At 42.5% G+C, this 26,128-nt stretch overlaps 1 protein-coding gene across 5 annotated transcripts in view; it reads right to left on the bottom strand.

The window, feature by feature from the left end:
• PYROXD1 (pyridine nucleotide-disulphide oxidoreductase domain 1) overlaps positions 1-26,128 on the bottom strand; it is a 159,382-nt gene that overhangs the window by 33,274 nt on the left and 99,980 nt on the right. For 3 of the 5 annotated variants that reach the window (XM_069228527.1, XM_069228528.1, XM_069228531.1), the window contains 2 exons: positions 15,938-16,015; positions 8,138-8,250 (listed from right to left, as the gene is read on the bottom strand). In XM_069228527.1, the coding sequence (XP_069084628.1) occupies positions 8,138-8,250; positions 15,938-16,015 (191 nt within the window). The remainder of the gene's footprint in view (positions 1-8,137; positions 8,251-15,937; positions 16,016-26,128) is intronic. The other 2 variants (XM_069228529.1, XM_069228530.1) reach the window with 1 other exon arrangement.

Raw genomic sequence — 26,128 nt, 5'->3', positions numbered from 1 at the left:
AGTTGCTTGTTTCTGCATTTGGTTGCTAAACTGGTACTAATAAGGTAAAATGGTTGCCCACACATTATTACCATGTTTGCAAATCATGAATTAATGAAATCATACTATCAAAAAAGTGCCACATTAAGCCGCATAATTTTTTTTTCTTGCTGCATAATTTAGCCACCCTTTCCTGTCATAATTTGGTGCTCTCCAGCTGTATAATTAAATTGATCCTGGTGAAACCACAGAGTTCTCACAAAAAGCAGGCCTGCGCAAAAAATTGCAGGGGCTACTATGTGTATGTGTGCTACTTGAGATCAAAAGTAGATTTGTAGCTTTGGGAAATTACTTTTATATTGGCTATGGCCCGGCAGCTCCCCCAACAATACAATTTTACATAGGGCATGACATACGTATGCTGTGGTATTGGGTACGTGGCAAGGCGAAATACTACTGTGTCTTTTTTTGTCTTCTTAGTGTCCTTGGAGAACTTGCAGATTCACCATAGAAGAGACATCTTTTTTGTTCATTTACTGTTGCACACATCTCACAAACACACACAACCACCAACTGATTTACAACAATACTTCGCCAATCTAAATAGGACAGTGTTTTAGATGGAAGGTGTTAAAAAGTCAGCAAAGATAGCATCTCAGTGGATGACTACTGCCCAGGCCCCAACTCAGGTTATGGAGGTCAGCTCTGAGGCAGGATCAGAGACTTAGACAGCAGATGAGACGGCACCTGAAGGAGAGGAAAATGAAGCAGAATCTGGAAGTGATTTTTCAGTTGGCAGAGTTTTATCTGACTCATCCTCCGGCAATTATGAGGGACATGATGATGTCAGTCGTGCTGTCCCTTCGCAGGCATGGTCTGTGCGCTGGCAGGAACAGATGGACTGCTCTCTTGGCAACCCTCAATTTAGTTCAGCCCCATATTCAGCTGTTCACTGGCAACACTGAATGTACATCTAATACAGCCATTTATTTGCCGATACCTAAATCCATCTATTTTTGGATGCTGACTTCCTTGAGAAATTTAGCAGCGAACAAATTTGCGTAAAAAACAATTTCTCAGGGAGCTTGGAGGCACTCTGGGGCCTCATTCTAGGGCACACCAGTGGACTCCCCACTTAATTTGAGGAGCTGAATATATTTTTGGGCCTTATGCTCAAAATGGGGTTAGTGCACAAACCAAGCTTGTAGTCCTACTGGTCTACTCGAATAGTTTGGGTAACACCCATCTCCACACCATACATGAGCAGAGATCGTTTTTTGCTCCAGCGGTGTACGCTGCATTTAAATGACAATTCTGCTGCATTTCCCCGGAACCATCCAGACCACTACAGGTTGCTCAAAATTCCAGAGAACATTAGTCAAACAACTTTTGTCCTGTTGAGAATCAAAGACTAATAACAATTCAAAACTTCAACACCCCCCCAAGTTGCATTCAAAACATGTTATGCTGTACCAGGAGATACCATATATGAACAGACAGAATCTCCGCTTATGTTTGTTTGACATAAAATCTTATGCAACTTTTAGATCTGTTCAGTGTCTTGTTCTATGTTGTAGTATATATATTCACTGTCTGAGCACTGATTCATCTGCTTTAATTTTGATATATAATGAAATGTATATTGTCCTTGCACTAAAAATGTGAAAATCATCATTATACAAGATATTGTATCCTATCCACTTTTCAATAACATTGATTAAGATACAAGTTACTAATTGAGTTTTCAGACTTCCAAAGCAAAATTAAAAGTGTCGGTGAATGAGTCCCAAGAGACATTTGTTTGGTTTATCACTTTAGGGAGCTTAGGAAGTGTTCCCTCCAATGTTTGCCTTAATTTCAGAGGTAGATATGAACACTCAGTTCGAGGAATGTAGGCCTTGGAAGGCACTCTCGTATACCCCCCAACTTGCATCCAGAAACCTCATGGAGCTGAATTTAGCCCAGTGAGTGTGCTGAAGAAGCATGAAAGACATGTTCAAGTAGCTAGCAATGGAAGGCGTTAGTAAAGGTTCACTGGGCAGGTACACAGGATTAGTCAGAGGACAGATACATGAATGGGTAGAAAAAGCTTAGGCTAAGTGTACTTTCACAGAGCTATCACATCGGTAGAACGCAGATAGTCAATGTAGTAAAGATACATCTGCCATCACTTCATCTTCACCTATGGACTCAAACCCATTGGCGCCACATTCACCCAATACTGAATTACTTCCTCACTCAACTAATCCAATGACTCCACACCATACAGAATGCAGCAGGCAGCCTCTTTACTCAACATCCCAACACTCACACACCCTGCACCTCAAACAGCTTCACTTGCTCTTCATCCACAGCTCTTGTGCCCGCTATAGGAACAGATCAACCCAAGGTCGGCCCTTGGCACTGGACACCCATTGACCTTGGTTTGATCTGTTTCTGATGTGGGTACTAGGCACAGCCACACAAATGGAGCACTGTTTTTATCAGCACACGTGGCGTAATGCAGGGTGGTAGGAATTTTGTGGATTCCTGTAGATTCCAGGCAAAGTTTGAGGTTTGCAGGGCACTGTGGGTAAGAGAAGCCTGTGGGATACATGCAAGGCACACCACCCTGAAATCCCCTGCTTGTCTAGTTCTGAAAAATGTCTGTTGTTCGTAGGCTTGTATGGGTGGTGCCACAGCACAGCGACAAATACAAGCAGCTACATCTATTGCTTATCTCTCAACTTAGCGCATTAGGGCCTTTTATTTCGTGGTCTTTTGACCCACCCACACAAGTGGGGTACAATTCTTATCAGGAGACATATGGAAACTCACGGTGGTAGGAAATGTGTGGCTCCCTGCAGACTCAAGAGGTTTTCCTCACAGAACTGTGAGGAAAATCTGTGTTTCTTACTAATGTTGATGTTTGCAAGGGCTACTAGGTAAAATTATCTGGTTAGAGTCATGAAATTATGCAGCCCTGGACTCCCGTGGTTGTCTAGCTTTAAAAAATGTGCAGGTTTGATAGCTTTGCCAAGGTGCAGGCTGAGCTAGGGCCCAAAATCCACAGTTGCCCAACTTGCAAACAAAGGGTTCATTTACAGTATAACAATGTGATGTGTCTATGCTGTGTTTTGTCCCAAAACCCAACATAGACACTCAGCAAACATTTCGTGTTGTGGGCACCAGGTCTACCCACAGCAGTGAGGTACCATTTTGATTGGGATACTTAGGGGAATGCTAGGTAGAATGACGTTTGTGGCTCTTCCCAGATTCCAAAAGGTTCCATCACAAAAATGTGAGGAAAATTTGTTTTTTTATTATACAGAGTATGCGGTTAGCAAGGGTTTCTGGGTCACACTCTTTGACATCCCTGGGTTGTATAGGTTTAAGAGAAGTACAGGGGTGCTAGATTTCCGTAAGTGCTGGCTGCCTAGGCCGCCAAAATCCTCAGCTATCCACACTGCAAAAAACTGTCCTTTTTCTGTGGAAAAGTGTGATGTGTCTATGTTGGTTTTTGGAGCATTTCCTGTTGCAGACACAAGGCACACCCATACAAGTGAGGTACCATTTTTACCAGGAGACTTGAGGGAATGCTTGGTGGCAGGAAGTGTGTGACTTCTTGCATATTCCAAAAATTTCCATCACAGAACTATTTAAGGAAAATGTTTTTTTGTGAGAACGTGATGTTTGCAAGGGATTATGGGTAAAATAACCTGATGAGAGCAATGCACGCCACCCCACCCTGGATTACCCCAGGTTCCTAGTTTTCAGAAAGGTGCCAGATGACCCACACCCCAAAACCCACTGCAACTACCATTACAAAAACCTTTGCAATTAGGTAGTATATTAGGGCTTATATATAATAGGATCTATTTCTAAATAAGATAACAACATACATAAATTATGCCTGTATTGTGGTGGCTCGGGTCATTTTAACAAATCACTGAAAAAGCAAACCTAGTATCTTTAAATATCAAGCATCAGTTAAGTTGTCCATGAAGCAAAGGGAAAACTAGAATCCCAACAATTAAGGTGGGTTGTGAATGCTATGCAATGAATACTAGCCAGTTAGCTGTGGCTCATATATTAGTTAATTTGAAGAGGATTTTGTTAGAAAATCAGGAGGGGGCAGTTTTGCGCTTTAAATTCCAAAGCTTCAGGGAATAAGATAGACAGTTTTTGTAAATACCTGTAATTAAGAGAAAGATTTCTGAAGATGTCAAGTCAGTGGACTGTGTTATTCCGTTATCCGGTCCAGTAAGATTTCATATGCACAATTTCTTTGGCATGTTTTGGAAACCATCATGAAAAGATTTTTTGATACCCTCAGTTCAAAATGTTCTTGGAGATGCCTTTGATGACCTTGCATAATCAGTGTATTGACTAGGCAGCAAGATCAATACAACTGAACTCAGATTATTGTCAAACTGGTAGTATGAGGCGATATAATCTAGTCTTCTTTCTAATGTGCTTGCAGGATTGAGTATTTCACCTCCTGTTATTAAGAATGCAATGATGTATTTGACAAGACAAAAACAAATGATTGAGTAAGAGAAGGACCTCTTACTAAAAAATTGAGCTCTCCTCACCTTAGACCAATAGGAGAGCATACATGATTGTAATGGCTAAAAGGCAACTTTCACTACATTTTGCTGCAGGTTAATTTGGGAGCAAGAGTGCTTGAGGATAGCTTATAATTAATACAATTGAAGTTTAGAAAGTGCACCAACAGAAACAGGGTACTCATCTATGCAATGAGTTGACTGAACCCAAGAGGCTTTGTATATTCTCAACAATCTGAAGTTCATTCTTGATTTCCCTTCACTCCGGCCAGCACCGCTATCACCTTGGCCACTCAGCAGGTGTCCCACATCTTCTGCAGAGGTATGGGTGTAGAAAGAAGTTGGCATAGTTTAAAAGTATGAGGGATGTTAAATATGTTTATTTTAACTACAATTTCGGGAAAATTACATTCTCTTAGAAGAATAAGCATGACTAGCAAGACGTATATCTATGCCTATCCAAGATGTTCACTCACCAATACTTGCTGCCTGAAGTTTTCAACCTAATATGGTGTGAGCCTTTTTTCTAGGGATATAATTTCCTGTCTAGATCATATAAAGGAGGCTTCGGCGAAAGAAGGATGTGTTGTATGGCATTTGTTCCCCTGATTTTCCATCACTTTCATTCACTCATTTACCATTTTGTCCTCAATTTCTGGCGTTTATTATCAGAAGCAGGGTTTCTTTGGGATTCTCTCTTCTGGAAGAACTTACAAAGAACAATTTCTCAACAGTGATTTCAGGGTTGTTTGGGAGCCTTGCTTTTCAAATTCGACACCAGCTACCTGCTACAATCAAGCATTACCAGCAGTTCACTGGAGGATTTTAACAGCCTTTTTGTCTTTTTCCTCCTAACTGGGTGGCACAGTGGCTACTGAGAAAAGTTGCCCCTCCCCAGGGCAATAAAGAAGGAACCAAGAAGGACCTTAACAGTGCCAAGTCCGTAGCACAATGTGGTTGGGCTCTCTGCAAATTAAAGTTTTTGCTGTGTGGCCATTAGAAGATGTGAGGCAGTGAAGCCTGTGTTCTGAAAAATGTATCAGTGCATACATAAGGGAGCAGTGAGTGCATACCCTGACCCCAGGAAAGATGTAGTTATATTCCAGTGGGACAATTACTGCCCCCAAAAAAAAAATATTTTTGTGTACACCAGGATTTGCTCATCCAACAGCACATTTGGTAGTCATGCAAACTGATGTCTTACACTGGTCTTGCAGGTGCAAAGGATATGCAAATCAAACTGTACCAATCACACAAATAGCAAACCTGTGGCAAATTTGTGTCTCAAGGATTGTCAGTAGATTAACCATTCCTGAAAATAAAACCTAAAAGGAAATACATAGTGGAAGAATGTAAATGACTTGAACACAGAACACTGCAAACACATCTGTTGAGTAGAGGGCACAGGCAATAACACTTGCACAAGGCCTGGGCATAAGCCAAGCTATGTGCCTAATGTCAGCTGCACCTGCTGTGCGCAGATAGTTTTGGTGAGACCGGGCATTCCTACAGGCCACAGTCAGAAGCACTGAACAGTTGGTTTGGGTTGTCCTGAACTCAACGTGAGCCCAGCGCATCGGTCTAGATGGGAAACAGGATGGTAAAGTATTTGACTAGAGGATAGGTCCTGTGCCCAGAGTATGCTGCTAATGACTGAAGATTGAGAGTAGTGCCATACAGAAAGGCCAGATCCTCCAGCTGAGCACAGATTTTGATGCACATGAGGTTGGTCTAAGTACTTAAGAAAAAAACAGGCCTTGCAGTAAACCTAGCTGCGTCCAGCCAGAGGTATTGTACATTGAGGGCTCGGTAAATGGCAGATGGGGGCACTACGAATGGCCAAATGCCCTGCACAGTGGAGACTGGTTATATAGAAGGTGGCTAGAGATCATCAAACAAATCTCTATGAAAAATTGTGTAAGTTAGGCTTTCTTCTGCCCATTACACATTAAGTTATGTTTTAAAAAACCCAGCTACTCATACATAACTATACTAATTCATCGAAACACTGTGGATGCCATGGTATCATAACACTCAAAACTGATGTACTATTCGTTCAGTCACAATGGTGATCATTTTCATTATACTAAGGCAACCCATTTAATAATAATGCCCACTCATATCATATTATAGGCTGGCATATTGGTGAAAAATCCTGGCATAATTTGGGCATTCGTGGCATAATGGCACACACTTAACTAATGCTGGTGCTGGCACATTCCTGCCATGTTGTGATCATTCTTAGTATCATAGGTCGTATATATCCCTATCATATTGCTCTCCCTCGCATTCACTGCTTGATATTGAAGTCAGGCACACGGTTGGCACTTGCATTATGGTCATAAATCTTGCCAAACTCCCATTTGCTTACACCACCTGTTACATGCAAGTATAACTGAGAATTACAGATTTAAATAATATTTTATGGTTTGATGAACTATATACTAATTATATTTTACTCTTGTGATGGCCAGTCACACCCCAATACTATGTAAAAAATGTTCCCCATAAATCCATCCCTGCACTCATCCATCAATTTACCCATACATCTATCTATACAACTTAAGTAATCTCCAAACCATGCACTGTCTAAACTATTTATATGTATTTGCACCTACAATTAAATAAATTCACTGTTTAAATATTTAATGTATTCAGGCACTCACTTGTCCACCCATGTTTTAATTCGCCCTTCTTTCGGTAATTCTAACACTCATCCATTCTTCCTTACAAACATATCCTCGAGACAAACAAATCATTTAGGGCCAGATGTAGCAAAGGGTTTGCGAGACGCAAACGGCAAAAAACGCCGTTTGCGAGGCGCAAAAGCCTCTTTGCGATGCAGAAATGCATTTTGCGAGTCGGATCCGACTCGCAAAATGCATTTCTGACTCGCAAATAGGAAGGGGTGTTCCCTTCCTATTTGCGACTCGCAATGCTATTCAATTTCATTTGCGACCGAGAAAGCGGTCGCAAATGAAATCGCAGTTACCATCCACTTGAAGTGGATGCTAACCCAGTCGCAAACGGGAAGGGGTCCCCAGGGAATGGAAAAAAATATATATTTTTTCAGAGCAGCCAATGGACCACTGCCTGCCCTGAAAAAAACCCGAAACTAAAGGTTTTTTTTTTTTTTTTCCAAGTGCAGCTCGTTTTCCTTTAAGGAAAACGGGCTGCAGATGGAAAAAAAAAAAACTGCTTTATTAAAAAGCAGTCACGGACATGGTGGTCTGCTGACTCCAGCAGGCCACCATCCCCATGAGTGCCCATACTCGCAATGGGGTGTCTGAGACACCTTTCTGCATAGCAAATTGCGACTTGCAATTTGCGAGTCGCACGGACTCGAAAATTGCAAGTCGCAATTTGCTGTTTTGCTACATCGGGCCCCTATTTTCAGCAAACCTTTGAACTGTGCCACTAACTGTTTTACCTTGATTTTCTCTGATGCCCATCTCTTTTTATGTACAAATAGGCATTTACAAAACCAAGCCACTTCGTTTTATGTGTTAGTTAGCAGAAAACATTTCATCACATTTTCCGAGTTCTTTTGTGTTTTTAGAGTATCATTCACCAAAATGAGTTCTGAAATGGGATAGAACGAGCATACTTACACTATTACCACAGAGAAAAGGCTCAACATTTGGTACAACTCCAGTTGCACTGACAATAAAATCACAGCCATATATTTTTCCATTGGTCAATTCGATGTACACCGGCCACGACTCTGGGAATTAAAGTTAAACGTCAGTCTGAATGGGTAAGTTAAATAATGAAGTAATCAGCTTTTAGGGGGGAAAAAACGTGTTACATAAAACAAAAAATTGTTGTAGTTTTTGTGCTCTTTAGGAAAACACAGAGCAGACCTCAGCCATGTCATCCATATATTAGTCTAATTAAATGAAGGTTGTCGCCTTTAAATATAAACCATCAATCGTAAATTCTGTCAGGACCGGAGGGGAGGATTATGCATAACTTTCTTCACTTTATTTCAACAGCAGATTCAAAGAACGTAATAAAAGTAAAAAATATGCAGAGACCACAAGTCCCATGAGTCTTATAGTGTATGGTCTGTAATAGTCCAATACCAACACAGCACAGTGTATAAATAGGTATGGCATCCCTTCCTGTTCCTCTTTCTTCAATGATATTCACTTAAATACAATCTCAATAAAAAAAATTCCTTAACTGTGTGTATTGTATATATTTGTTTTTATTGCTCTTTAAGTGCAGTAGGCTTTTGGCCCGAGCGCTTACTCTGTGACATTTATTCGCAGTTCGACAGAGGCGGGCGCTTGCTTTCCATCAAACTGTCAGGCGAGTTAGCTGTTTCCTGAAGCAGGTCTTACAGAGCGCCTCAGCTGACCACGACTCAAGCTTCAGAGCAATGCTGACAGGAAATTCTTTGAATTCTTGTCACACGTTCGTTTTCCCTGAACTAACTGCTTTTTTAAGCAAATTGCCCCATATAGTGGCCAATTTATTATTCTTTTTATTCCATTATATAATATATATTTTTCTGCTCAGAATAATTTGAGCACCAGCGAGGGTGCTGCCCTGTTATTCCTTGGGTGTATATATCTTTTAAGACATTTTGTCCTAATCTATTAAAAAAACAAAAAAAACAAAACATAATTATAAATTTTTTCTGTTATACTCTGTGAGTTTGGTGCTTTCACCCTTATAATGTACCAATCTATTGGTCACGAAAACGCTTCCTTTCAGGATGCACAAGAATGGCCTTCCCAACACTTTCCCCCAGAAGTGAGTCAAGCACTTTCTATGGCTATTTCCAATGTAATTGCACCTCTTAGGGAACAGGTCGATAAGCTTGCGAAGAGCATACCGGGGTTTTTTACTGATACTGTTCAACCCAATCGGGGCCCTAGTGGGGTTAGATCAGGGGGTAAAATGGCCTCAAAGCATGACGCGGGGCACCTGGAAGGTTTTGATAAACTTCCCAAAACCTTCCATAAGAGTGCACGCATGCTTAAACATTTACCCTACCGGGAGGAAGATAATAGTAGATAAATGAGCGTCTTTGTCACAAAAAATCCAGACCCTTTATTTGGGGTCCCCATTGGAGGGGAGGGTGTTTCAGATGCTGATTTTTCCTCAGATGAGGAACAAGAATTGAGTCGACCTTGGCGTCCTAACTCGGTTTTCCCAGATTCTCCTGAAGAAGATTCAGATATGTTTAACCCTTCAGTAATGTATCATCCTATGACTTCTGAATGGGTTCCTGAGCCTAAGGTAGCCGATTATGTGGCTGATGAAATACGCCAACCCCTAGAGAGGGAGGTCAGAGCTAAACTTAGGGCAGAATGTCCCAGACCCTCTTTACCAGGGAAAAGTAGCAGTCACTCCCAATATCAACCCAAAGTTATGCACATTTTTTAGTAAATACATTAAAGACCCTAAGAAGGGTATTGACAGATCTTGGAGAAATTGCCAAGACCAACTCCTGGATGTAGTTGGGCTGCTAACCCAGATTATTCAATTAGCGGAGCAACCTAAGCAATCTGGTACCCCACTCTGGGTGGAGGTTATTGCTGGTTGGGCTCAAAGAGCTATTTGTCTCTTAGGGAATGCCAACTGTGCTCTTGCTGCAGAACGCAGGCGATCCCTTTTTATTAAAATTTACCCCAAACTTGGCGAGTTAGCCACTTCTGAGGCAGGAGCTATAGCCCAGGGAAATCTCTTTGGGGAACCCTTTGTCAAGGAACTAAGCACATTTGTAGCAATCTTTCCGGCTCTTGACAAAGCCCAAAATTCTATCCAGACGATTTTCCCTACTAAGGTTTTTGCTGGGGCCAGACAAGGAAGGGGTCGCTCCTCCGGTCATCTTTACCATCAAGGCCCCTCTAGAGGATACCAAAAGAGGAACAACGGATGGAATTATGGTAGTCAAGGAACATTCTATCCCTTTCGAGGTTCCGGCAGAGCCAAAGGCAACTGCATCAGAGGAGGAGCTAACCCACCATGAGGAGTTTCTGGTAACCATTACCCCTTCTTTCCCTCTAGGACTGGGGGTAGGCTTCTGAGATTTGCTCAAAATTGGAAGACAATAACAAAGGATCCTTGGATCCTTCAAACAGTTCATGGTTTTCACATAGAATTCTACAGCACTCCAATACAGCACTCTCAGCGCAGACCTTTAGTTTTCCCATCTCAGGAGATGAATCTCATAGATCCAGAGGCAGAAGAAAAGCCATTTGCAGATCTACCCTTCATCCGAATGGGTTTTTAAGCAACATATTTCTGGCGGAAAAAAAAGGTTTTCGTCCTGTAATAAACTTGAGAGATTTCAACAAATAGATAGTTTATGGGCACTTCAAAATGGAAGGCATTCATCTATTGAGGGACATTCTACTTCCAAACGATTGGATGATCAGACTGGACCTCAAAGCTGCATATCTTTCAGTCTCCATTTTACCTCCTCACTGGAGATTTCTTCACTTCTCATGGAAAGGACATATATACGAGTTCCAAACTCTCCCTTTCGACCTATCCTCAGCTCCATGGTGTTTTACCAAACTCATGAGGCCGGTAGTAGAATTCCTAGGTACCAGGGGAATAAGGATGATCATTTATCTGGACGATATTCTTCTGATGGGCCACTCCCTAATTCAGCTCAAATCCAATCTGAGCATGACTATTGCTCTCCTCCAGAATCTTGGATTTGTGATGAACGAATCCAAATCAGAACTAATTCCAACCCAAAAAATAGTCTTTCTAGGTTTCCTCATAAATTCTGTCGCAACTTCTCTCAGCCTTCCATTATTAAAGCTTTCCAAGATTCGGAAAGAACTCAACAAGGTTCTCAGAATGGAGAGAATTTCACGTTGTCAATTGGCCAGAATTGTGGGACTTCTATTCTCTTCAATCCAAGCCATCTTCCCACGTTCTCTTCACTACCGTGCATTACAAAGATTAAAAGCTTCTCATCTGAGAAAGGGTCTAACTTATTCGGAAATGATTTCCTTATCTCCAGAAGCCAAAACGGAACTACAATGGTGGATAGACCACATGGAAGCCTGGAATAGAACAGCGATTTTTGGTACTGCACCGGACATGACTATAGAATCAGACGCCGGTTGTCTGGGATGGGGAGCCAGTTGTGGGGAAATTGCCATGGGAGGCAGATGGTCAGAAGAGGAACTCTCTCTCCATATCAATTATCTAGAACTCATGGCAGGATCTTTTACAATAAAGTCCCTCACAAAGGACAAGGTGTGTTGCTCCATTCTTCTGAGGATGGACAACATATCAGTGGTCCAGTGTATCAATTGACTGGGAGGCACTCGATCGAAGGCCCTCTCAGAACTAGCGAAAGATTTCTGGCATTATTGCCTTCAGAAACAGATCTCTGTAGGGGCAGAGTATCTTCCAGGGATCAAGAACACGGTAGCAGAACAGAACTCCAGGAACTTCACAGACAGCACCGAATGGAAATTGGATTGGCAAACTTTTCTAGCCCTGATGGAAAGGCGGGTACCTTGCAATCTGGACCTTTTCACATCCCGTCTCAATCACCAACTGACGAGATATGTCAGTTGGAGACCGGATCCGCGAGCGGTAGCGATAGATGCTTTTCTTCAAGATTGGTCAAAAGACCTTCCATATGCTTTCCCGCCCTTCATAATGATTCCATGAGTTGCAGCTCAGGTAAGATGTCAAATGGCGTCCTTGATTCTAGTGACTCCGATTTGGAAATCTCAAGCATGGTTCCCGACTCTCATGGAGTTGTCTTGGGATCATCTGATCAGTTTACCATTATTCCCTTTGACACTTCTCGATCACCAAGGGTCTCCTCACCCATTGGTTTTCCAAGGTCATCTTTTTCTCATGGCCTGGAGGATTTCCGGGGACGTTGGAAAAATAGACTCCTTTCAAAAGAAGCTAATAACTTCATCCAATAGGCCTGGTCCACTAGTACTACCAAAACATACAGATTGGCCTGGAACCGATGGAATCGTTGGTGTGTGGTTAAACATATTGATCCCTTGGGGGCACAACTTACCTATATCCTAAACTTCTTGGCAGAACTTGCTCACTCTGGTCTGGATTATCATACCATTAACACCTTTAGGTTAGCCATATCTGCAGGGCATATATCCATTAACAACAAACCAGTAGGTGAACATCCATGGGTATGTAAATTAATGAAAGGCATTCGTCCTTCTAAGCCCCCTGAGCCCAGATATTCAGGTTTATGGGACGTTAACATAATTTTAAATTTCCTCTCCCAATAGCACAATAATCATCTCTTATCTCGTAAACAAATCTTGGCTAAATTGGCGATTCTACTCTGTCTCATTTCCTGTAAAAGAGAATCTGATGTTAGAGCCTTAGATCTCTCCGCTAGAGCCTTTACCCCAGAAGGTGTAACTTTTACTATCTCTAGGAGAACCAAAACCAATATCAGAGTGGTTTCTTATCCGGCTTTTCCGGATCATCAAAAATTATGTGTAGTAAATTGTATCAAAGCATATAAGGACATTATCCTGGACGTCAGACCTGCTGGTGAGAATCAACTTCTCATTGCCTTACAGAAACCCTTTAAAGCAGTTTCATCTCCTACTATTGCTAGGTGGTTTAGATGGATCATGGCGGAAGGCAGGTATTGACATCCATAGATTTGGAGCTCATTGCACCAGAGGAGCAATGGCTTCTAAAGCCAAACAGGTAGGTGGTAGACTTGAAGACATCATGAATGCAGCAGATTGGTCTTCGGAATCCACCTTCAAAAAGTTCGATTTTAAACCTATTTTAGAACCCGCATCTCTGGTTGTAAGTAAGCTTTAAACTTGCATAATCCTTGCCTCCGGTCCTGACATAGAATGAAAACTTTCCTACCTAACGAGAAGGAAAGTTTCAGTTCTATTAAGGACACGGAGGCAAGGATTATCCCACCCAGGCATTTGATCTTCATAGCCTTTTCCCTCCCTGGTACTGTTATTTCTCTTACTCCAGTAAGTAACCTTTTATTGCAATGCTGTTAATGTTTTAAATTCTTAATTGTAGCATACAAATTAATCTTTACATTTTTCTCATTATGAACGCATTATCTTTCTTTCAGCATTGTGCTTTCTCTTATCAATCAATGTTGTAAAAAGAATTGGATAACATGTTTATAATTATTGTATTTACACAGGCAATAATCAAGGAATGGACTAATCTATTTTCATCTTTAACTTCCTCGAGTGAAGAAGAGGAACAGGAAGGGACATCATACCTATTTATACACTGTGCTGTGTTGTGATTGGATTGTAGAAGCCTAATTATTCAGCACCCATTCAGGATACAAACAACGGTTAGCCAGCTCTTTCTAGATAAACATAAAGAATTTATTAGGGATAGAATAGAAAGACATGTACATGGAGGATGCTCTGTACTAGTGTACACGAACAGCCTAATACAAGGAAGTAATACACGATCTTTTATAGTATTAAACCACAAACATAATTCAACGTCTTATTGGTTCTTTGGCATTGACGTATGATTGACGTATGACTACTTCTCCATTATGGCTGAAGGTAGTTTTTCCTATCATACCATATATAGTAACAAAAAGCATAGAAAAGGATTTTACACAAGGTTGCCTACGTGCCTAATATCACATGGTCCATCTTGTGACAGAACTTGAGAACATCACGTACTCAGACTGGTACTTTCCAGAAGGGAGACTGCTTCAGCTAGCATGCAATGACGATGATATTTCATGATGGCTGTTCAGAGAGCAAGCCTTGCAACATAATGCGTTCCTAGCAGTAGCGAATTATATTTGTAGGCCTCTTTACTTAATGATAGGCCTGTGCAGAGATTGTCATTGTGTATCACAGGGGCCACTAGGCATAGCATACCTAAGAACTGTAAAATGCGATTCCACAGGACTATTACAGACTCAACACTATAAGACTCATGGGATTTGTAGTCTTTGCATATGTTTTACTTTTATTACGTTCTTTGAATCTGCTGTTGAAATAATTTGAAGAAAGTTATGCATAATCCTCTCCTCCGTTTCCTTAATAGAATTGAAACTTTCCTTCTCGTTAGCTAGGAAATTTTTCATTGAAGTGCATCATAAGTATTATTTTTCATATTTACTTCATTCCTCATCCGATAAATAAGTAAAGCTTAGTTGTGCTGCCGCGTATGTACCCTCAGTAAAAGTACCCTAAAGTTAGACGAAGAGGCTTTCGCAGGTGCATTAGGTTTGACTTGCTCGTAACTTTCTACAAAACGTCTGCATTGGCAAATGTGTCCTGAGTTTTGGGAGGAAAGTGAATAAGCATGTGCCTTCATGAGTGTGTGCACGCATAACCAGTCCCTCACTTCTCTGAGCCTGTGGGGTTTTTCTAAGGTGGCGAGTATGCAGCCTATATACAACAGCGCACGCGCACCTAGCGCTCTCCAAAACCGGAAGGTACAGTTCCCCAAAGATACTATGGTAACCATACACAGTACCATACGTTCCACGAAATATTCACACCGGACATGCAGCGACAGGTAGCTCTGTGTGTTATGCAGGATTAAAAAATATCATAATGTATTATTTTTTCACCACAACAAAATGACAGTGCCCAAATCATCAGGAAACAAATAAACCTCACTCCCACTTACGCCTGACGCAAAATCTCTTGCATTCACCTGGGAAAAATCACAATGGTTCACACTATTTCCTTTCAGTGTATTGACCTGCCAAGAGCTCCTTTGCGTTTCTATGCAAAATTATAGCAGCTGTAAGTCAAATAATGTTAAAGTTACATAACACCGTCCTTCCGGGTGACATAAAACTTTAGTTCGAACCCCCTCCAGGAAAAGTACACAAACAAGTGATGGATGTAATACTTGGATTAATCTCAGCCACTGGTAATTAAGGGCAGTATTACAGTCCATCGTAATTTTGAACACCATGACCCAGCTCTATGAAAATCAGTCCTGGCCCTGCTCCAATGGGAACAGTTTTTTTGTTATCTGTTCACACTTTTTCAGGTCGAGCATAGCAGCGTGCAAGCGCTGCTTTTCTGACGTGTTACTATGTATTCTTTGTTATTATTGGTAAATACTTTACGTTTGTCCCTGCTTAGGGAGGTTTAGTTAACGCCTTGGCCATCAACCCGTTTACATTGATAATTACACTTCTGCCAATAACTTTGACTGCGCGAAAACGTATTTTACCTTTTGTCTCTCTCTTCGCACTCACAGCGGCACTTTGAATCGGTGCGCTTATGCCAACTGTTTTACTTTTTATTTTCAGTCGGTGTGGCAAAAAAGTTCCAGTTAGATATTTACAACGCTAATAACTCTAACTCGAGCAAACACAAGACCCATTGCATTGCAAATGCTTGTTCCCTTTTTGTGTCCTGTCAGCATAGGCACTTCAAATCAAGTCTCTGTAAAAGGACTACCTGCACAGAGGCGAAGGTCTTGAGAGGTAGCAGAGTGCGGTTTTCCTCCTATTACTTCTTGTTTGACCAAGCTGCTATCTGCAAGAGCAAGGCTTACTGTTACTAATCCTACAAAATATACTACAACCCTCAGTACAAGTTAAGAGCTAAATTAGGAATCAGAATTAGATGTGTGATTTCTTTTTAACTTTTTATTGAGGGTTTATCAATAACGCAAACCAAGCCTGGCACATAAGCACTCATTACAGTACACAGAAGCTGCTGCAGTCACAACATAATTTTGCACAATGTGTAGTACAGATACACTTTAGAACAAGCAGTAAGCACCCCCGGGGTCTCAGTGTAATGTGGCTTCAAAGATGCATATATCACTGCCTATGGGCCATGGCTTGGACTGACATGGTTCAATATGTATCCCTTGGTGTCCAACCCAATACTTCCAAATTTTATAGTGCTTTTGTGGGCACCCACTGGCCTGGTACACTGGGCGCTCTAGGCCCATGCAGTAATCCATGCCCTTTGCCCAACCGTTCAGGGAAGGGGCCTCTGCGCACCTCCAAGTCAATGGATCTGATTAGGAGCAGAGTAATGTCTGGTACAGAATCAACAGTTTATGGGCTTTGATGTCTCTAAGTAAGATTTTCACTTCCAGGGGTGAGTACTCCAGGATTTCGATATCCGACGGTAAGTATGGTGTAACCAAATGCTGAATCTGAAGGTAGCAAAAAAAACGGGTATGATGAATTTTAGATTCTTCATGCAGCACCATGGACCCAAGTTTAATCACGTCTCCCAGTGTTGGTATGCCTTTCTATCCCATTTAGCAAAGCCCCGGAGTGCAGACATCTGAAAGAGTCTGGTCCCTTTCATAGCAAGGTCTCCAGTGTTAACCAGCAGCTTTTGTATGTACTCTCCAAGTGGTCAACACCACTCAAGTTGAAGAGGGTAGAGACTGCGGTAAGTCGCCGCAATACAGCAAATGTGAGTGGCAGTTAACCCATTATCCAAACCTGAAGGCTGGGTCCCCGAACCTCTCGATCAACTAGTCGTTGAGCACCAAAAGATGTGCTGTTCTATCATATAATGTCAGATCGGGGTGGGTATTCCACCCTCAAAGGTAGGCCTTACCACTTTACGAGGGCAATTTGGGCTACCCCTGCTCCACAGGAGGTCACTTAGCCATGGTGAAGAAGCCTCTCTTTACTGGAAAATGTACATTTCTACGTTGATACAAAAGTCTTGGGAGGAGGACCATTTTAAAGATGGCCAAGCAGCCAAGCAGGGGCAATGGAAGGTAGGTCCAAAACCTAACATTCCTGGCCAATCCCATCAACTGATAATGAAGCTTGACTTCATACGTCAAGGTTCTGTTTTCGCTTATGAACACCCCCTGATATTTGAATCTGGTCGGGATCATCCGCAACTCCGGGCGCATGGCATGACCACGGGCCATTGGGCAATGGGGTATAAAGGGCTTAACCTTATTCATGAGAAGGCCTGATGTGTTTAGTATTTGGTAAAGTATTTTTCTAAAAAGGCTAACCCGCATCCCTGAACGTCCACCCATTGGGTGAGTTTCAGGAACTTACACCAGAAATGGTGGAGACAATCACGAAGGAGGTAAAATTGGGTTCACCTTTGGATCCTTGCAAGCATTTAACTTTTTTCAAGGTTAGCCTCAGTTCTAAGCCCTTATATCATCTAGCTGTTCAAGTCTCCCTTGAAAAACACCAATTTTCCATCTACCTGAAAATATGTTTTAGTGCTGCCGTTACTAAAGAGCTGGAGCGGAAGTTGCTGTACTTTCCAACTACCGCCCCATATCACTCTTGCCATATATGGCGAAAGTGTTGGAAAGACAAGTCAATGCTAAGCATTCACAGTTCCTGGAAAATAATACATTCTGGATGTGTCTCAAACAGTTATCAGAGCCAACAACTGCACTGAATCTACCTTGTTGACAGTAGTGTACAGATTTAAATCAGAGGCTGACCAAGATAAGGCAGTGGCCATGATCTTATTAGATCTGTTCCCTGCCTTCAACACTGTTTCACACTCCCAATTAGTGCACAGGTTACACAAAGCAGGACTATACTCTACAACTTTACAGTGGTTTATAGCTTTTTTTGTCCAACAGATCTCATTCTGTTAATTTGGCTCTGTTTATATCTACTCCCCTTCGGTCTAATTGTGGGGTCTCATAGGGGTTCTCCCTAAGCCTGTCATTGTTTAATATCTATGTCGCTCTAACGCGTAGACGCTCTCATTATTCTAATGAGACTACCGGATTTGGACGTCAGAATCACTTGCGCTGTGGGGGACTGAGTCTGAACCCTCTACAGGTGACACCTGTCGGCCTAATCGGGGTTTTGCTTCGGCTAACTAGCAGTGCCTCATCCCTACCCAAGAGCAGGGATGATTGGGCAGCCGAGCGCATGGCACCATTGATTTCTCGAGGGAAATCGTGGTCATTCAGATAATATGTATGGGGCTATAACTAAAATGGCTACACAACACCCTCCCCCTGCCGGATCAAAGGTGGTTCAAAGCCTAATTATGTATAAAAGCTACTAAAATTCAACCTAGGGCACTTGTATAACAATGTCAATGATGACCAGTTAAAAAGAAACGAGCATGTGTAGAAAGGACAATTTAAAAATGTGAACTGTGGTGTAAGAAGGACAAATTTCGAGAGTCAGAGTCATTTTAGAAGTTGCCAATCGAATCCTGGATTACTGAAGACAGGAAATCTTCCACTTCGGCAGATGGTAAAGTCGGAAGTTCATCGCCAAGGAAAACCAAGGAACATTCGTGTTCCATAGCCTGAGGTCCAGCTAAGGCAGCAGTGTTCCGTGGGGTGCCCAACAATGAGTTTAGAGCTGCATCCTCCACAAAGGGCAACGCACAAGCAGCTGTAGCGAAGCGTTCAGCAGTCAGCATGCAGTCGTGGTTCTCTGGCTGGAATCTCCCTCTAACGTGTGGGACAGAGAAGTGTTTTTATAATAAAACAGCTGATGTTCTAAGAAAGGATCCCTACGTAAGAGTGTGTATGTTTCTATGAACACTACAGACAAGGCGTTACCACATTTACTGGCAACCTATCTTACTGCAGTACCCTCAATGCGCATGTCTGGTAATGAGCCCTCAGCGAGAACATCAACAGATCAGCGTCCAATGAAAGCAAGCGCTGCGTAGAAAGACAAACTTTCAGTGCATGTTTGAACGAGCACCAGAGGTGTCGAAACACAGGCTGCACACAAGGTAAAACCAGGCTGAATAACAGAGACCAGTCACATTCCAAGTGCTCCAGGAGATTTGCTCCAAAGTACTGCATCATGTGTTCAAAACACAGCTGTGCTGGTGGGAGCGCTTTCAGTCCTCCTCATTGCGGCGGGACAGCCATTACGCAGTAGCAATAGCAAGATGCCACCTATTATAGCCAAAGTTATCGGAAATTCCCCGAAAATACTGGAGAACATTGAGTGGATGGCTGATGATATTAAACCAAATATAGAGGAGAAGGTCTGAACGAAACCAGAACCAACAGCCCTAAAGAAATGTGCAATTCCCGTAGTACTGGGTGCATTAAATATTCATCCCACAAGCTCAAAGTGTTGCGGAAAGTTGGTAATTAAAAGGAACTGTATCTCTACTGATGACCTTGCCACCTGAAGCGCATAGATCTTGCGTGCAGATGTGAGCACCACATGTTTTTGAAACAATAAAGCCCTGAGTTTGCTCAACTTGTCAAAATTCACGTTTGAAGCAGCAATATGGGGCCAAATCTCAGCTACTTCCTTCTGTCGTGTAGGAGGAAAAAGTAAGTTCCCGCAGCATGTAACAATCTTAGAGACCAAAACAACATAATCGTTTCCGGCTCGCATCCCACAACAGTTTTCACTATTGAGGAGGACATAGCTGCCATCTGAGAGCACCTGGAATGTAGGTCTAATCAAGGGGACTGGAACTCCCTTCAGATAACAAGCCAAGTTTGCTGCCGAAGCATTACACGTCTGTGCAGGGACAGCTGTTTACAAACCATCGAATGGCTGACAGAAGTCTTGCATTCACTACCGCTAAGAAAGACCTCTTTCGTGCCACTGAGACATTTGTACGAGAAGGGCAGCACCCACATCCTCATGGATGTAACTATCTCCAAGCCTTTCATATCTGCCTATTGGAATGTGTTCTAAGCAGGACGTGAATTTAAGTGTTGAAATAGGCAGATTAATGACCCCGTGTATTAACCACTCAGCAGATGGTATTTCAGCCACAGTAAAAAGCAACTTTTCTAACTTTTCAATATTTAACATGACATAAGTCGCTTCTTTCTTAGCCATTAGTTGTTTATTGTCACGTTAAATTAAATATGGAAAATATGTGCGTTCAATGTCTCCTTCAAACTGTAACTTTACTTTGTACACCCTATCAGGCATGTCCGCAGTTTCAACTTGTAAGAAGTCGTCAGTTGCTTTTACCTCCAGATGCTCTAGAAGATTCCGGTGAGCTATTGTGACCTCAGTTGGGCTGTCTAATAGTGCTAATGCCCACTTCTCATTCTTCAATCGAGCCCTCTTTTTGAGTGTCGAACTGCAACTGCTGCCACTTTTTTCTTTTGGAACTGGGTTTTTTGTTGAGGAAGTTTTTCTTCTTTTTTAACAGAAACTTCAGTTGAGCGTCATGATTCCAGTCTCAGTTTCACATACTCCGTTCTGCGCTATGACCACCCACCTCTCTCACTGCTTTTTTCCGTTGAGTCCTGAAAGAAACGAGATTGGCATGCATCAGTATACTGATATATGTCAGGCGTTTTTATGTTATCTCTATTTCTGAGATTATATCTATTCTGTGGGGTCTCCGTATGCAGAGATTCTCCCCGCTGTTTTTTTAGGTGTTTGTTGTTTTTTATCCCAATGTTTCTTAGTACCCTCAGGAGCTTGCTTGGTAAAATATTTATTAGATTTACCCTGGAATTTATGTTTTGTGGATCTGGCTCCCAGACTATCTCGACCAATGCTAGAGTAGGGCTTTGCGATAATCTTTGGAAACTCACATTCTTGATCCTGTGAAGGAACATCCCGGAGCCGCATGCGCACAGCTAGTGCGACCGCTTTCCCTTTAAGGTTAATTAATATCATTGAAGATACAGTGGCAAAATTGCACATTAGTTGCATCTCCAAGTCCAGGGCCGTGGCAGCCCCGTATTCATCTTGAATTTGTTTCAACACTTCCGGTAAATTGGCAAGTGTCGGTGTACCATGTGCGGTAGTATAGAGCGTGGCAAATACCGTGCTCCAAGTATTACAGTTATCTACTGTGGGAACCATACCAAATGGCAAGCATATAGTTAATATTCTATGCTTATCCTGAGGTCCTGTATGGGGAAATACTGCTTCCAGTGCATTTATTTTTTGAGCAAACCAAAACAGAATTTCTTCTCGTTTGGCGGGTACTTTACCCATGATGGACTGTACTGTCGCCTGATTAGTACCTGGCGTTACTGCATTTGCTGGGTTTGTATTCAATATTTGCATTACAAACTGTACTAATCGTCTGTATATTGCCGTCAGCTCAGCATATAAGCGATGGACTTCAGCTGCCGTTAAGTTCATTGCAGCGGGGTGAGGTGTATATGTGGCCAATAGAAGGCAGGTAGGACCATCATTAGAGGACCTAACATGTTGAACTGTATAGGGTAGGGCGCCATCAAGCCAATTATTATGTTCTTGATAAGATGTAGTTATTTCTAGATATGCATATGCTCTGTATTGTGCAGGTATATTTGCAGGTATATAGTGATGAAATGTATTTTTGTTCTTATCAGCTGCTGGAAATGTGACCAAAGAATAAAAAAATTCTGTTCTATAGGCTGGATGAGCCTCAACAACAAATGTAACTGGACCCCCCAGGGAGTTAGGCCATGTGCCTGTAAATGTGCAGTAAGGGGTGGTCGCATATTGGCTGCAATTCCTACCCATTGCAGAATCGCCATGATGAGTGGTTAATTTTGTTCAGAGATAAGTACACCAAATTGGGATTATCCTTTTAATGGTCCAACTTGAACAACCTACAGCATTAGCTAGGTACTCCCTTTTTAGCGAGGAGGAAAATCCTCAATACCACAGACGTCTCTGTGTATATTACAGAGGTGGCTTTGTATTTAGTGAGGCAGAGATACTCAGGAGGACCCGAAAATTAGAGCCTGACCAAACATTGGTGGAGACATGTCGCGTAGGCTCTCATTATTCTAATGAGACTACTGGATTTGGATGGCAAAATCACTTGCGCTGTGGCGGACTGAGTCTGAACCCACCACAGGTGACACCTGTCGGCCTAATCCGGGTTTTGCTCCGGCTAACTAGCAGTGCCTCATCCCTACCCAAGAGCAGGGATGATTGGGCAGCCGAGCGCATGGCACAATTGATTCCTCAGGGAAATCGTGGTCACTCAGATCGCATCCGTTCTCTCATTTACATTAGTCTCACATTTACCAGGACAATCAGAGGCAGTATATGTTTCAATAAGGTTTTAATGAAGCAACTGCATCTTAGATAATAAAGAATGTACTGTAATAACTAGGACGATGAAGCATGACAGGATTAAAATAATGACGAGGAGAGTAAGGCATAAAAATAATGCCACCATATTGTCACTAGAATCAATAAAGTAATTCCTAACTAGGCTATGTTAGAGCACAGCATGTTAAGCTCTAGTTTTGCCCTTCAGGTTCCCCTGGGAAGACATCATCCCTCATACCTGAGCAAGAGGCCTGTAGTCTACATAAGCAGCTGTAGCGAAGCATTCAGCAGTACACATACAGTTGTGGTCATCTGGCTGGAATCTCCCTCTAATGTATATGGGACAGAGAAGTGTTTTTATAATAAAACAGATGATGTTCTACGAAAGGATCCCTACGTAAGACTGTGTATGTTTTCATGAACACTAGAGACAATGCGTAACCACGTTTACCGGCAAACTATCTTACTGCAGCCTTGAGAAATGCACAAAGTGAAAGAAATGTCTTGTTTAAGAATGTAGTGCTGGCTTAGGCAAAGAACAGCTAGACAAAGAAAATAAAACAAGACCGCGAATGTGGCTACTGTTAAAATAGTACAATGAAGCTGAATAAAATGTGTCTAAGTTAGCCTAGTTTGCTAAAATAACATGTATGAAGCTATAACTAAAATGGCTACACAACAGCTCCCTTGATGAGCATTGTTAAGTTCTGGGGCTTCAAGATAATCTCTTAATGCGCATGACACCCTGCATATCATCTCCAGTCAGGAACTCGCAAGAATTTACTGGGCTGCCTTTCTGATGTAGCTAGATGGATGCAATCACATTGCCTGAAGCCGAATGGAGAGAAAACTGAAGTCCTGCTGCCTGGAGGGACTGATAAAAGTGTAGAATGACTCCTTGTTGCCCAATTCTCTTGGTGTGGCCCTGACACCCAAAAGAGCTGCTAAGAAGCTGCAATTCGTGTTAGGGGATTCTCTCACGATGCAAGATCAGGTGAATTTGGTATGTGGGAGATGTTTTGGACTCCTACACATTTTGAACAAGCTATTCAGATGGATCTCTATAGCCTGGCGCAAAACAATTACCCAGGTTCTTATTTTGAGCAGACTAGATTATGGTAATGACCTATAAATAGGGATGGCTGACTATCTGTTTAGAAGTCTGCAGCTCATACGGAATAAGGTTGCCAGACTGATCTGTAATAGCACCAAAAGAAGTTCAGCTGCAGTCTGTCTCAATCAACTGCACTGGCTCCCAGTGCCGAAAAGAGTTAGTTTTGAATGACTTTGCTATGCCCATAAGTCCATCCATAAGTCAGGGCCAGTGATACTGCGTAACAAAGATTCTTTCAGCAAACTTATTAGAGTGCTGAGCTCCTCTCAAGCCTTGATTAGCAGTACACGAGTCAGGAAAGCCAGAACGGGTGGTTGCTCATTTATTCATCTAGTGGCACTCCAATGAAATTCCCTACCTCTGGAAATTCACCTCATGGAGGACCTCCTTGCATTTCGTAAATGCTTGAAGACCTGGCTTTACCCTCTTTGGTGGCATGCAGTTTGCAGAGCTCCTGTGTGTTTGGTCTAGCACCGGGATGTCCCTACGGGGATAATGGTTGCGCTTTATAAATAGAAATAACGGAATAAATAATGTGCAGAGCCTGACGGCCCGACTCAGTAACGTTGTCCGTATTCAAGAAGATCTTGTCATCAACTATTGGGGACAACTGAAAGCCTCAGAACACTGTGTCAACCCTCACTCAGGCCACCAAAGGCTCTATCACCAAGGCAAAGAGTAAGGGGGAGAGCAAGCACCTCTGCCGGGTACCCCTCCAAATCTTGAACCATTGAGACACAGCATTGCCAAACCATACGCTTGCCTGGAGGTAGGTATATAACAGTGTTGGAAATTGGCCCTCTATGAACGGTCACCCAAAACATTTTGCCTTCCTCCTCCTCTTTTTCTAACCTCAGCTTTGTTGACTTTAGGACTCTGGATACTTTACGACTGCTAACCAGTGCTAAACTGCATGTGCTTTCTCCCTAAAAACACAGTAACATTGGCTCATACCCAATTGGCATATCTAATTTACGTGTAAGTCCCTAGTAAAGTGCACTATATGTGCCCAGGGCCTGTAAATTAAATGCTACTAGTGGGCCCACAGCACTGATTGTGCATGCAAATAAATAGCCACTTAACCATGTCTCAGGTCTGCCATTGCAAGACCTGAGTGTACACTGTCAATGCCATTCCAAGTTGGCAGTTAAAACTACGAGCCAAGCCTTAATCTCCCATTTTTCTATATATAGGCCACCCGTAAGGTGAGCCCTAGATAACCCATAGGGCAGGGTGCTATGTAAGTAAAAGGTGTACGTGTACTTATGTCTTTTGCATGTCATGGTAGTGAAAAACTCACAAATTTGTTTCTCACTAGTATGAGGCCTGCTCCTCTCATAGGCCAGCATTAGAACTGCCATTTTATAATTTTAAGTGGTAGATTCTGATCTAAAAAGAGTAGCCCTGTCATGTTTAGTATGGCCAGAATGGTAATAGAAAATCCTGCTCACTGGCGAAGTTGGATTTAATATTACTATTTTAGAAATGCCACTAGAAAGTGGCAATTTATCTGCACTTACCGCCTGTCTCCAATCCACGCCTGGGCTGTGCTAGTTGACAGGTTTGTCTGTGCATTCCACCTTGACAGCCATAAACACAGGACACTAAGTCACTTTTGTCAGGAAGGATGGAGAGGCTCTCACTTACAGTTCAAAGGCCAGTGGCCTGCCTCCACACAAAGGACTGATAACCCCCTACAAGGATCTTCGCAGACAAGACTGGGCTGAAAGGGGAACTTGTGCACCTAAAAGCCACTCTTAAGTTTCCCTCACTTTAAATACATTTTTGGGTATATGTACTGGGTCTTTGACCCCACCAAATGAGAAACTTCTAGACTAACACCTGGACTGTGTCAGAGGGACTGCCTGGCTGCCCAAAGGACTCATCTAGACTGCTTTGCTGAGAAGGACTGCTGCCCTGCTTGTTGCCCTGCTGCCTACTGGCCCTGACTCTGCTGGAAGGATTCTGCATTCCCACAAGTACTCTCCAAGGGCTTCCATTGAGCTTGCCTCCTGTTCTCAAGTCTCACGGCCACAAAGACGTCATCAAAGAGAAGAAAATCCCAGAGTCTCAGAAAATCGATACAGCTCCTGCAGAAATTCATGCAGCGCCTGCCTCAAGGCTGAAAAATCACTGCATCGCCTACTGGATCAACACAGCCCTTGCTCTTTCTTACCAGCACCTCAAAGATTTTCAATGCATCCTCAATGGGCATCAAAATATCCCCCCATCACAGTGAGGAACTGTGGCCGGGCGGCACAATGAGTACACGGAGTCAGTGGTCGAATGTTATGGTGAGTTTTATTTTACAGTTCAAGATATGATTCCAGTAGTGTTATGTGTCCTGCATCTATGATGTCTGTTTCAGTCTTTCCTCTTCTTGTCTTCTCATTCCAGGGCTCCCAGGAGGCACATGTGGGAAACACAAGATAAAGAACCGGTAAGTAGGCTGTCCTTAGTTACGGGTTTTATCTTTTTCTTCTTATTTCCTTTCCTTCCTTCCCCTTTTCCCTTTCTGTCTCCTCTCTGCCCTTTCTCTAGCTCTCTTTGGCTTTTGGT

This window comes from Pleurodeles waltl, chromosome 4_1 (genome assembly GCF_031143425.1).
Source record: "Pleurodeles waltl isolate 20211129_DDA chromosome 4_1, aPleWal1.hap1.20221129, whole genome shotgun sequence".
Taxonomy (NCBI): Eukaryota; Metazoa; Chordata; class Amphibia; order Caudata; family Salamandridae; genus Pleurodeles; species Pleurodeles waltl.
The sequence above is the reverse complement of the archived record's forward strand: the minus strand, read 5'-3'. Positions and strand labels throughout refer to the sequence as shown.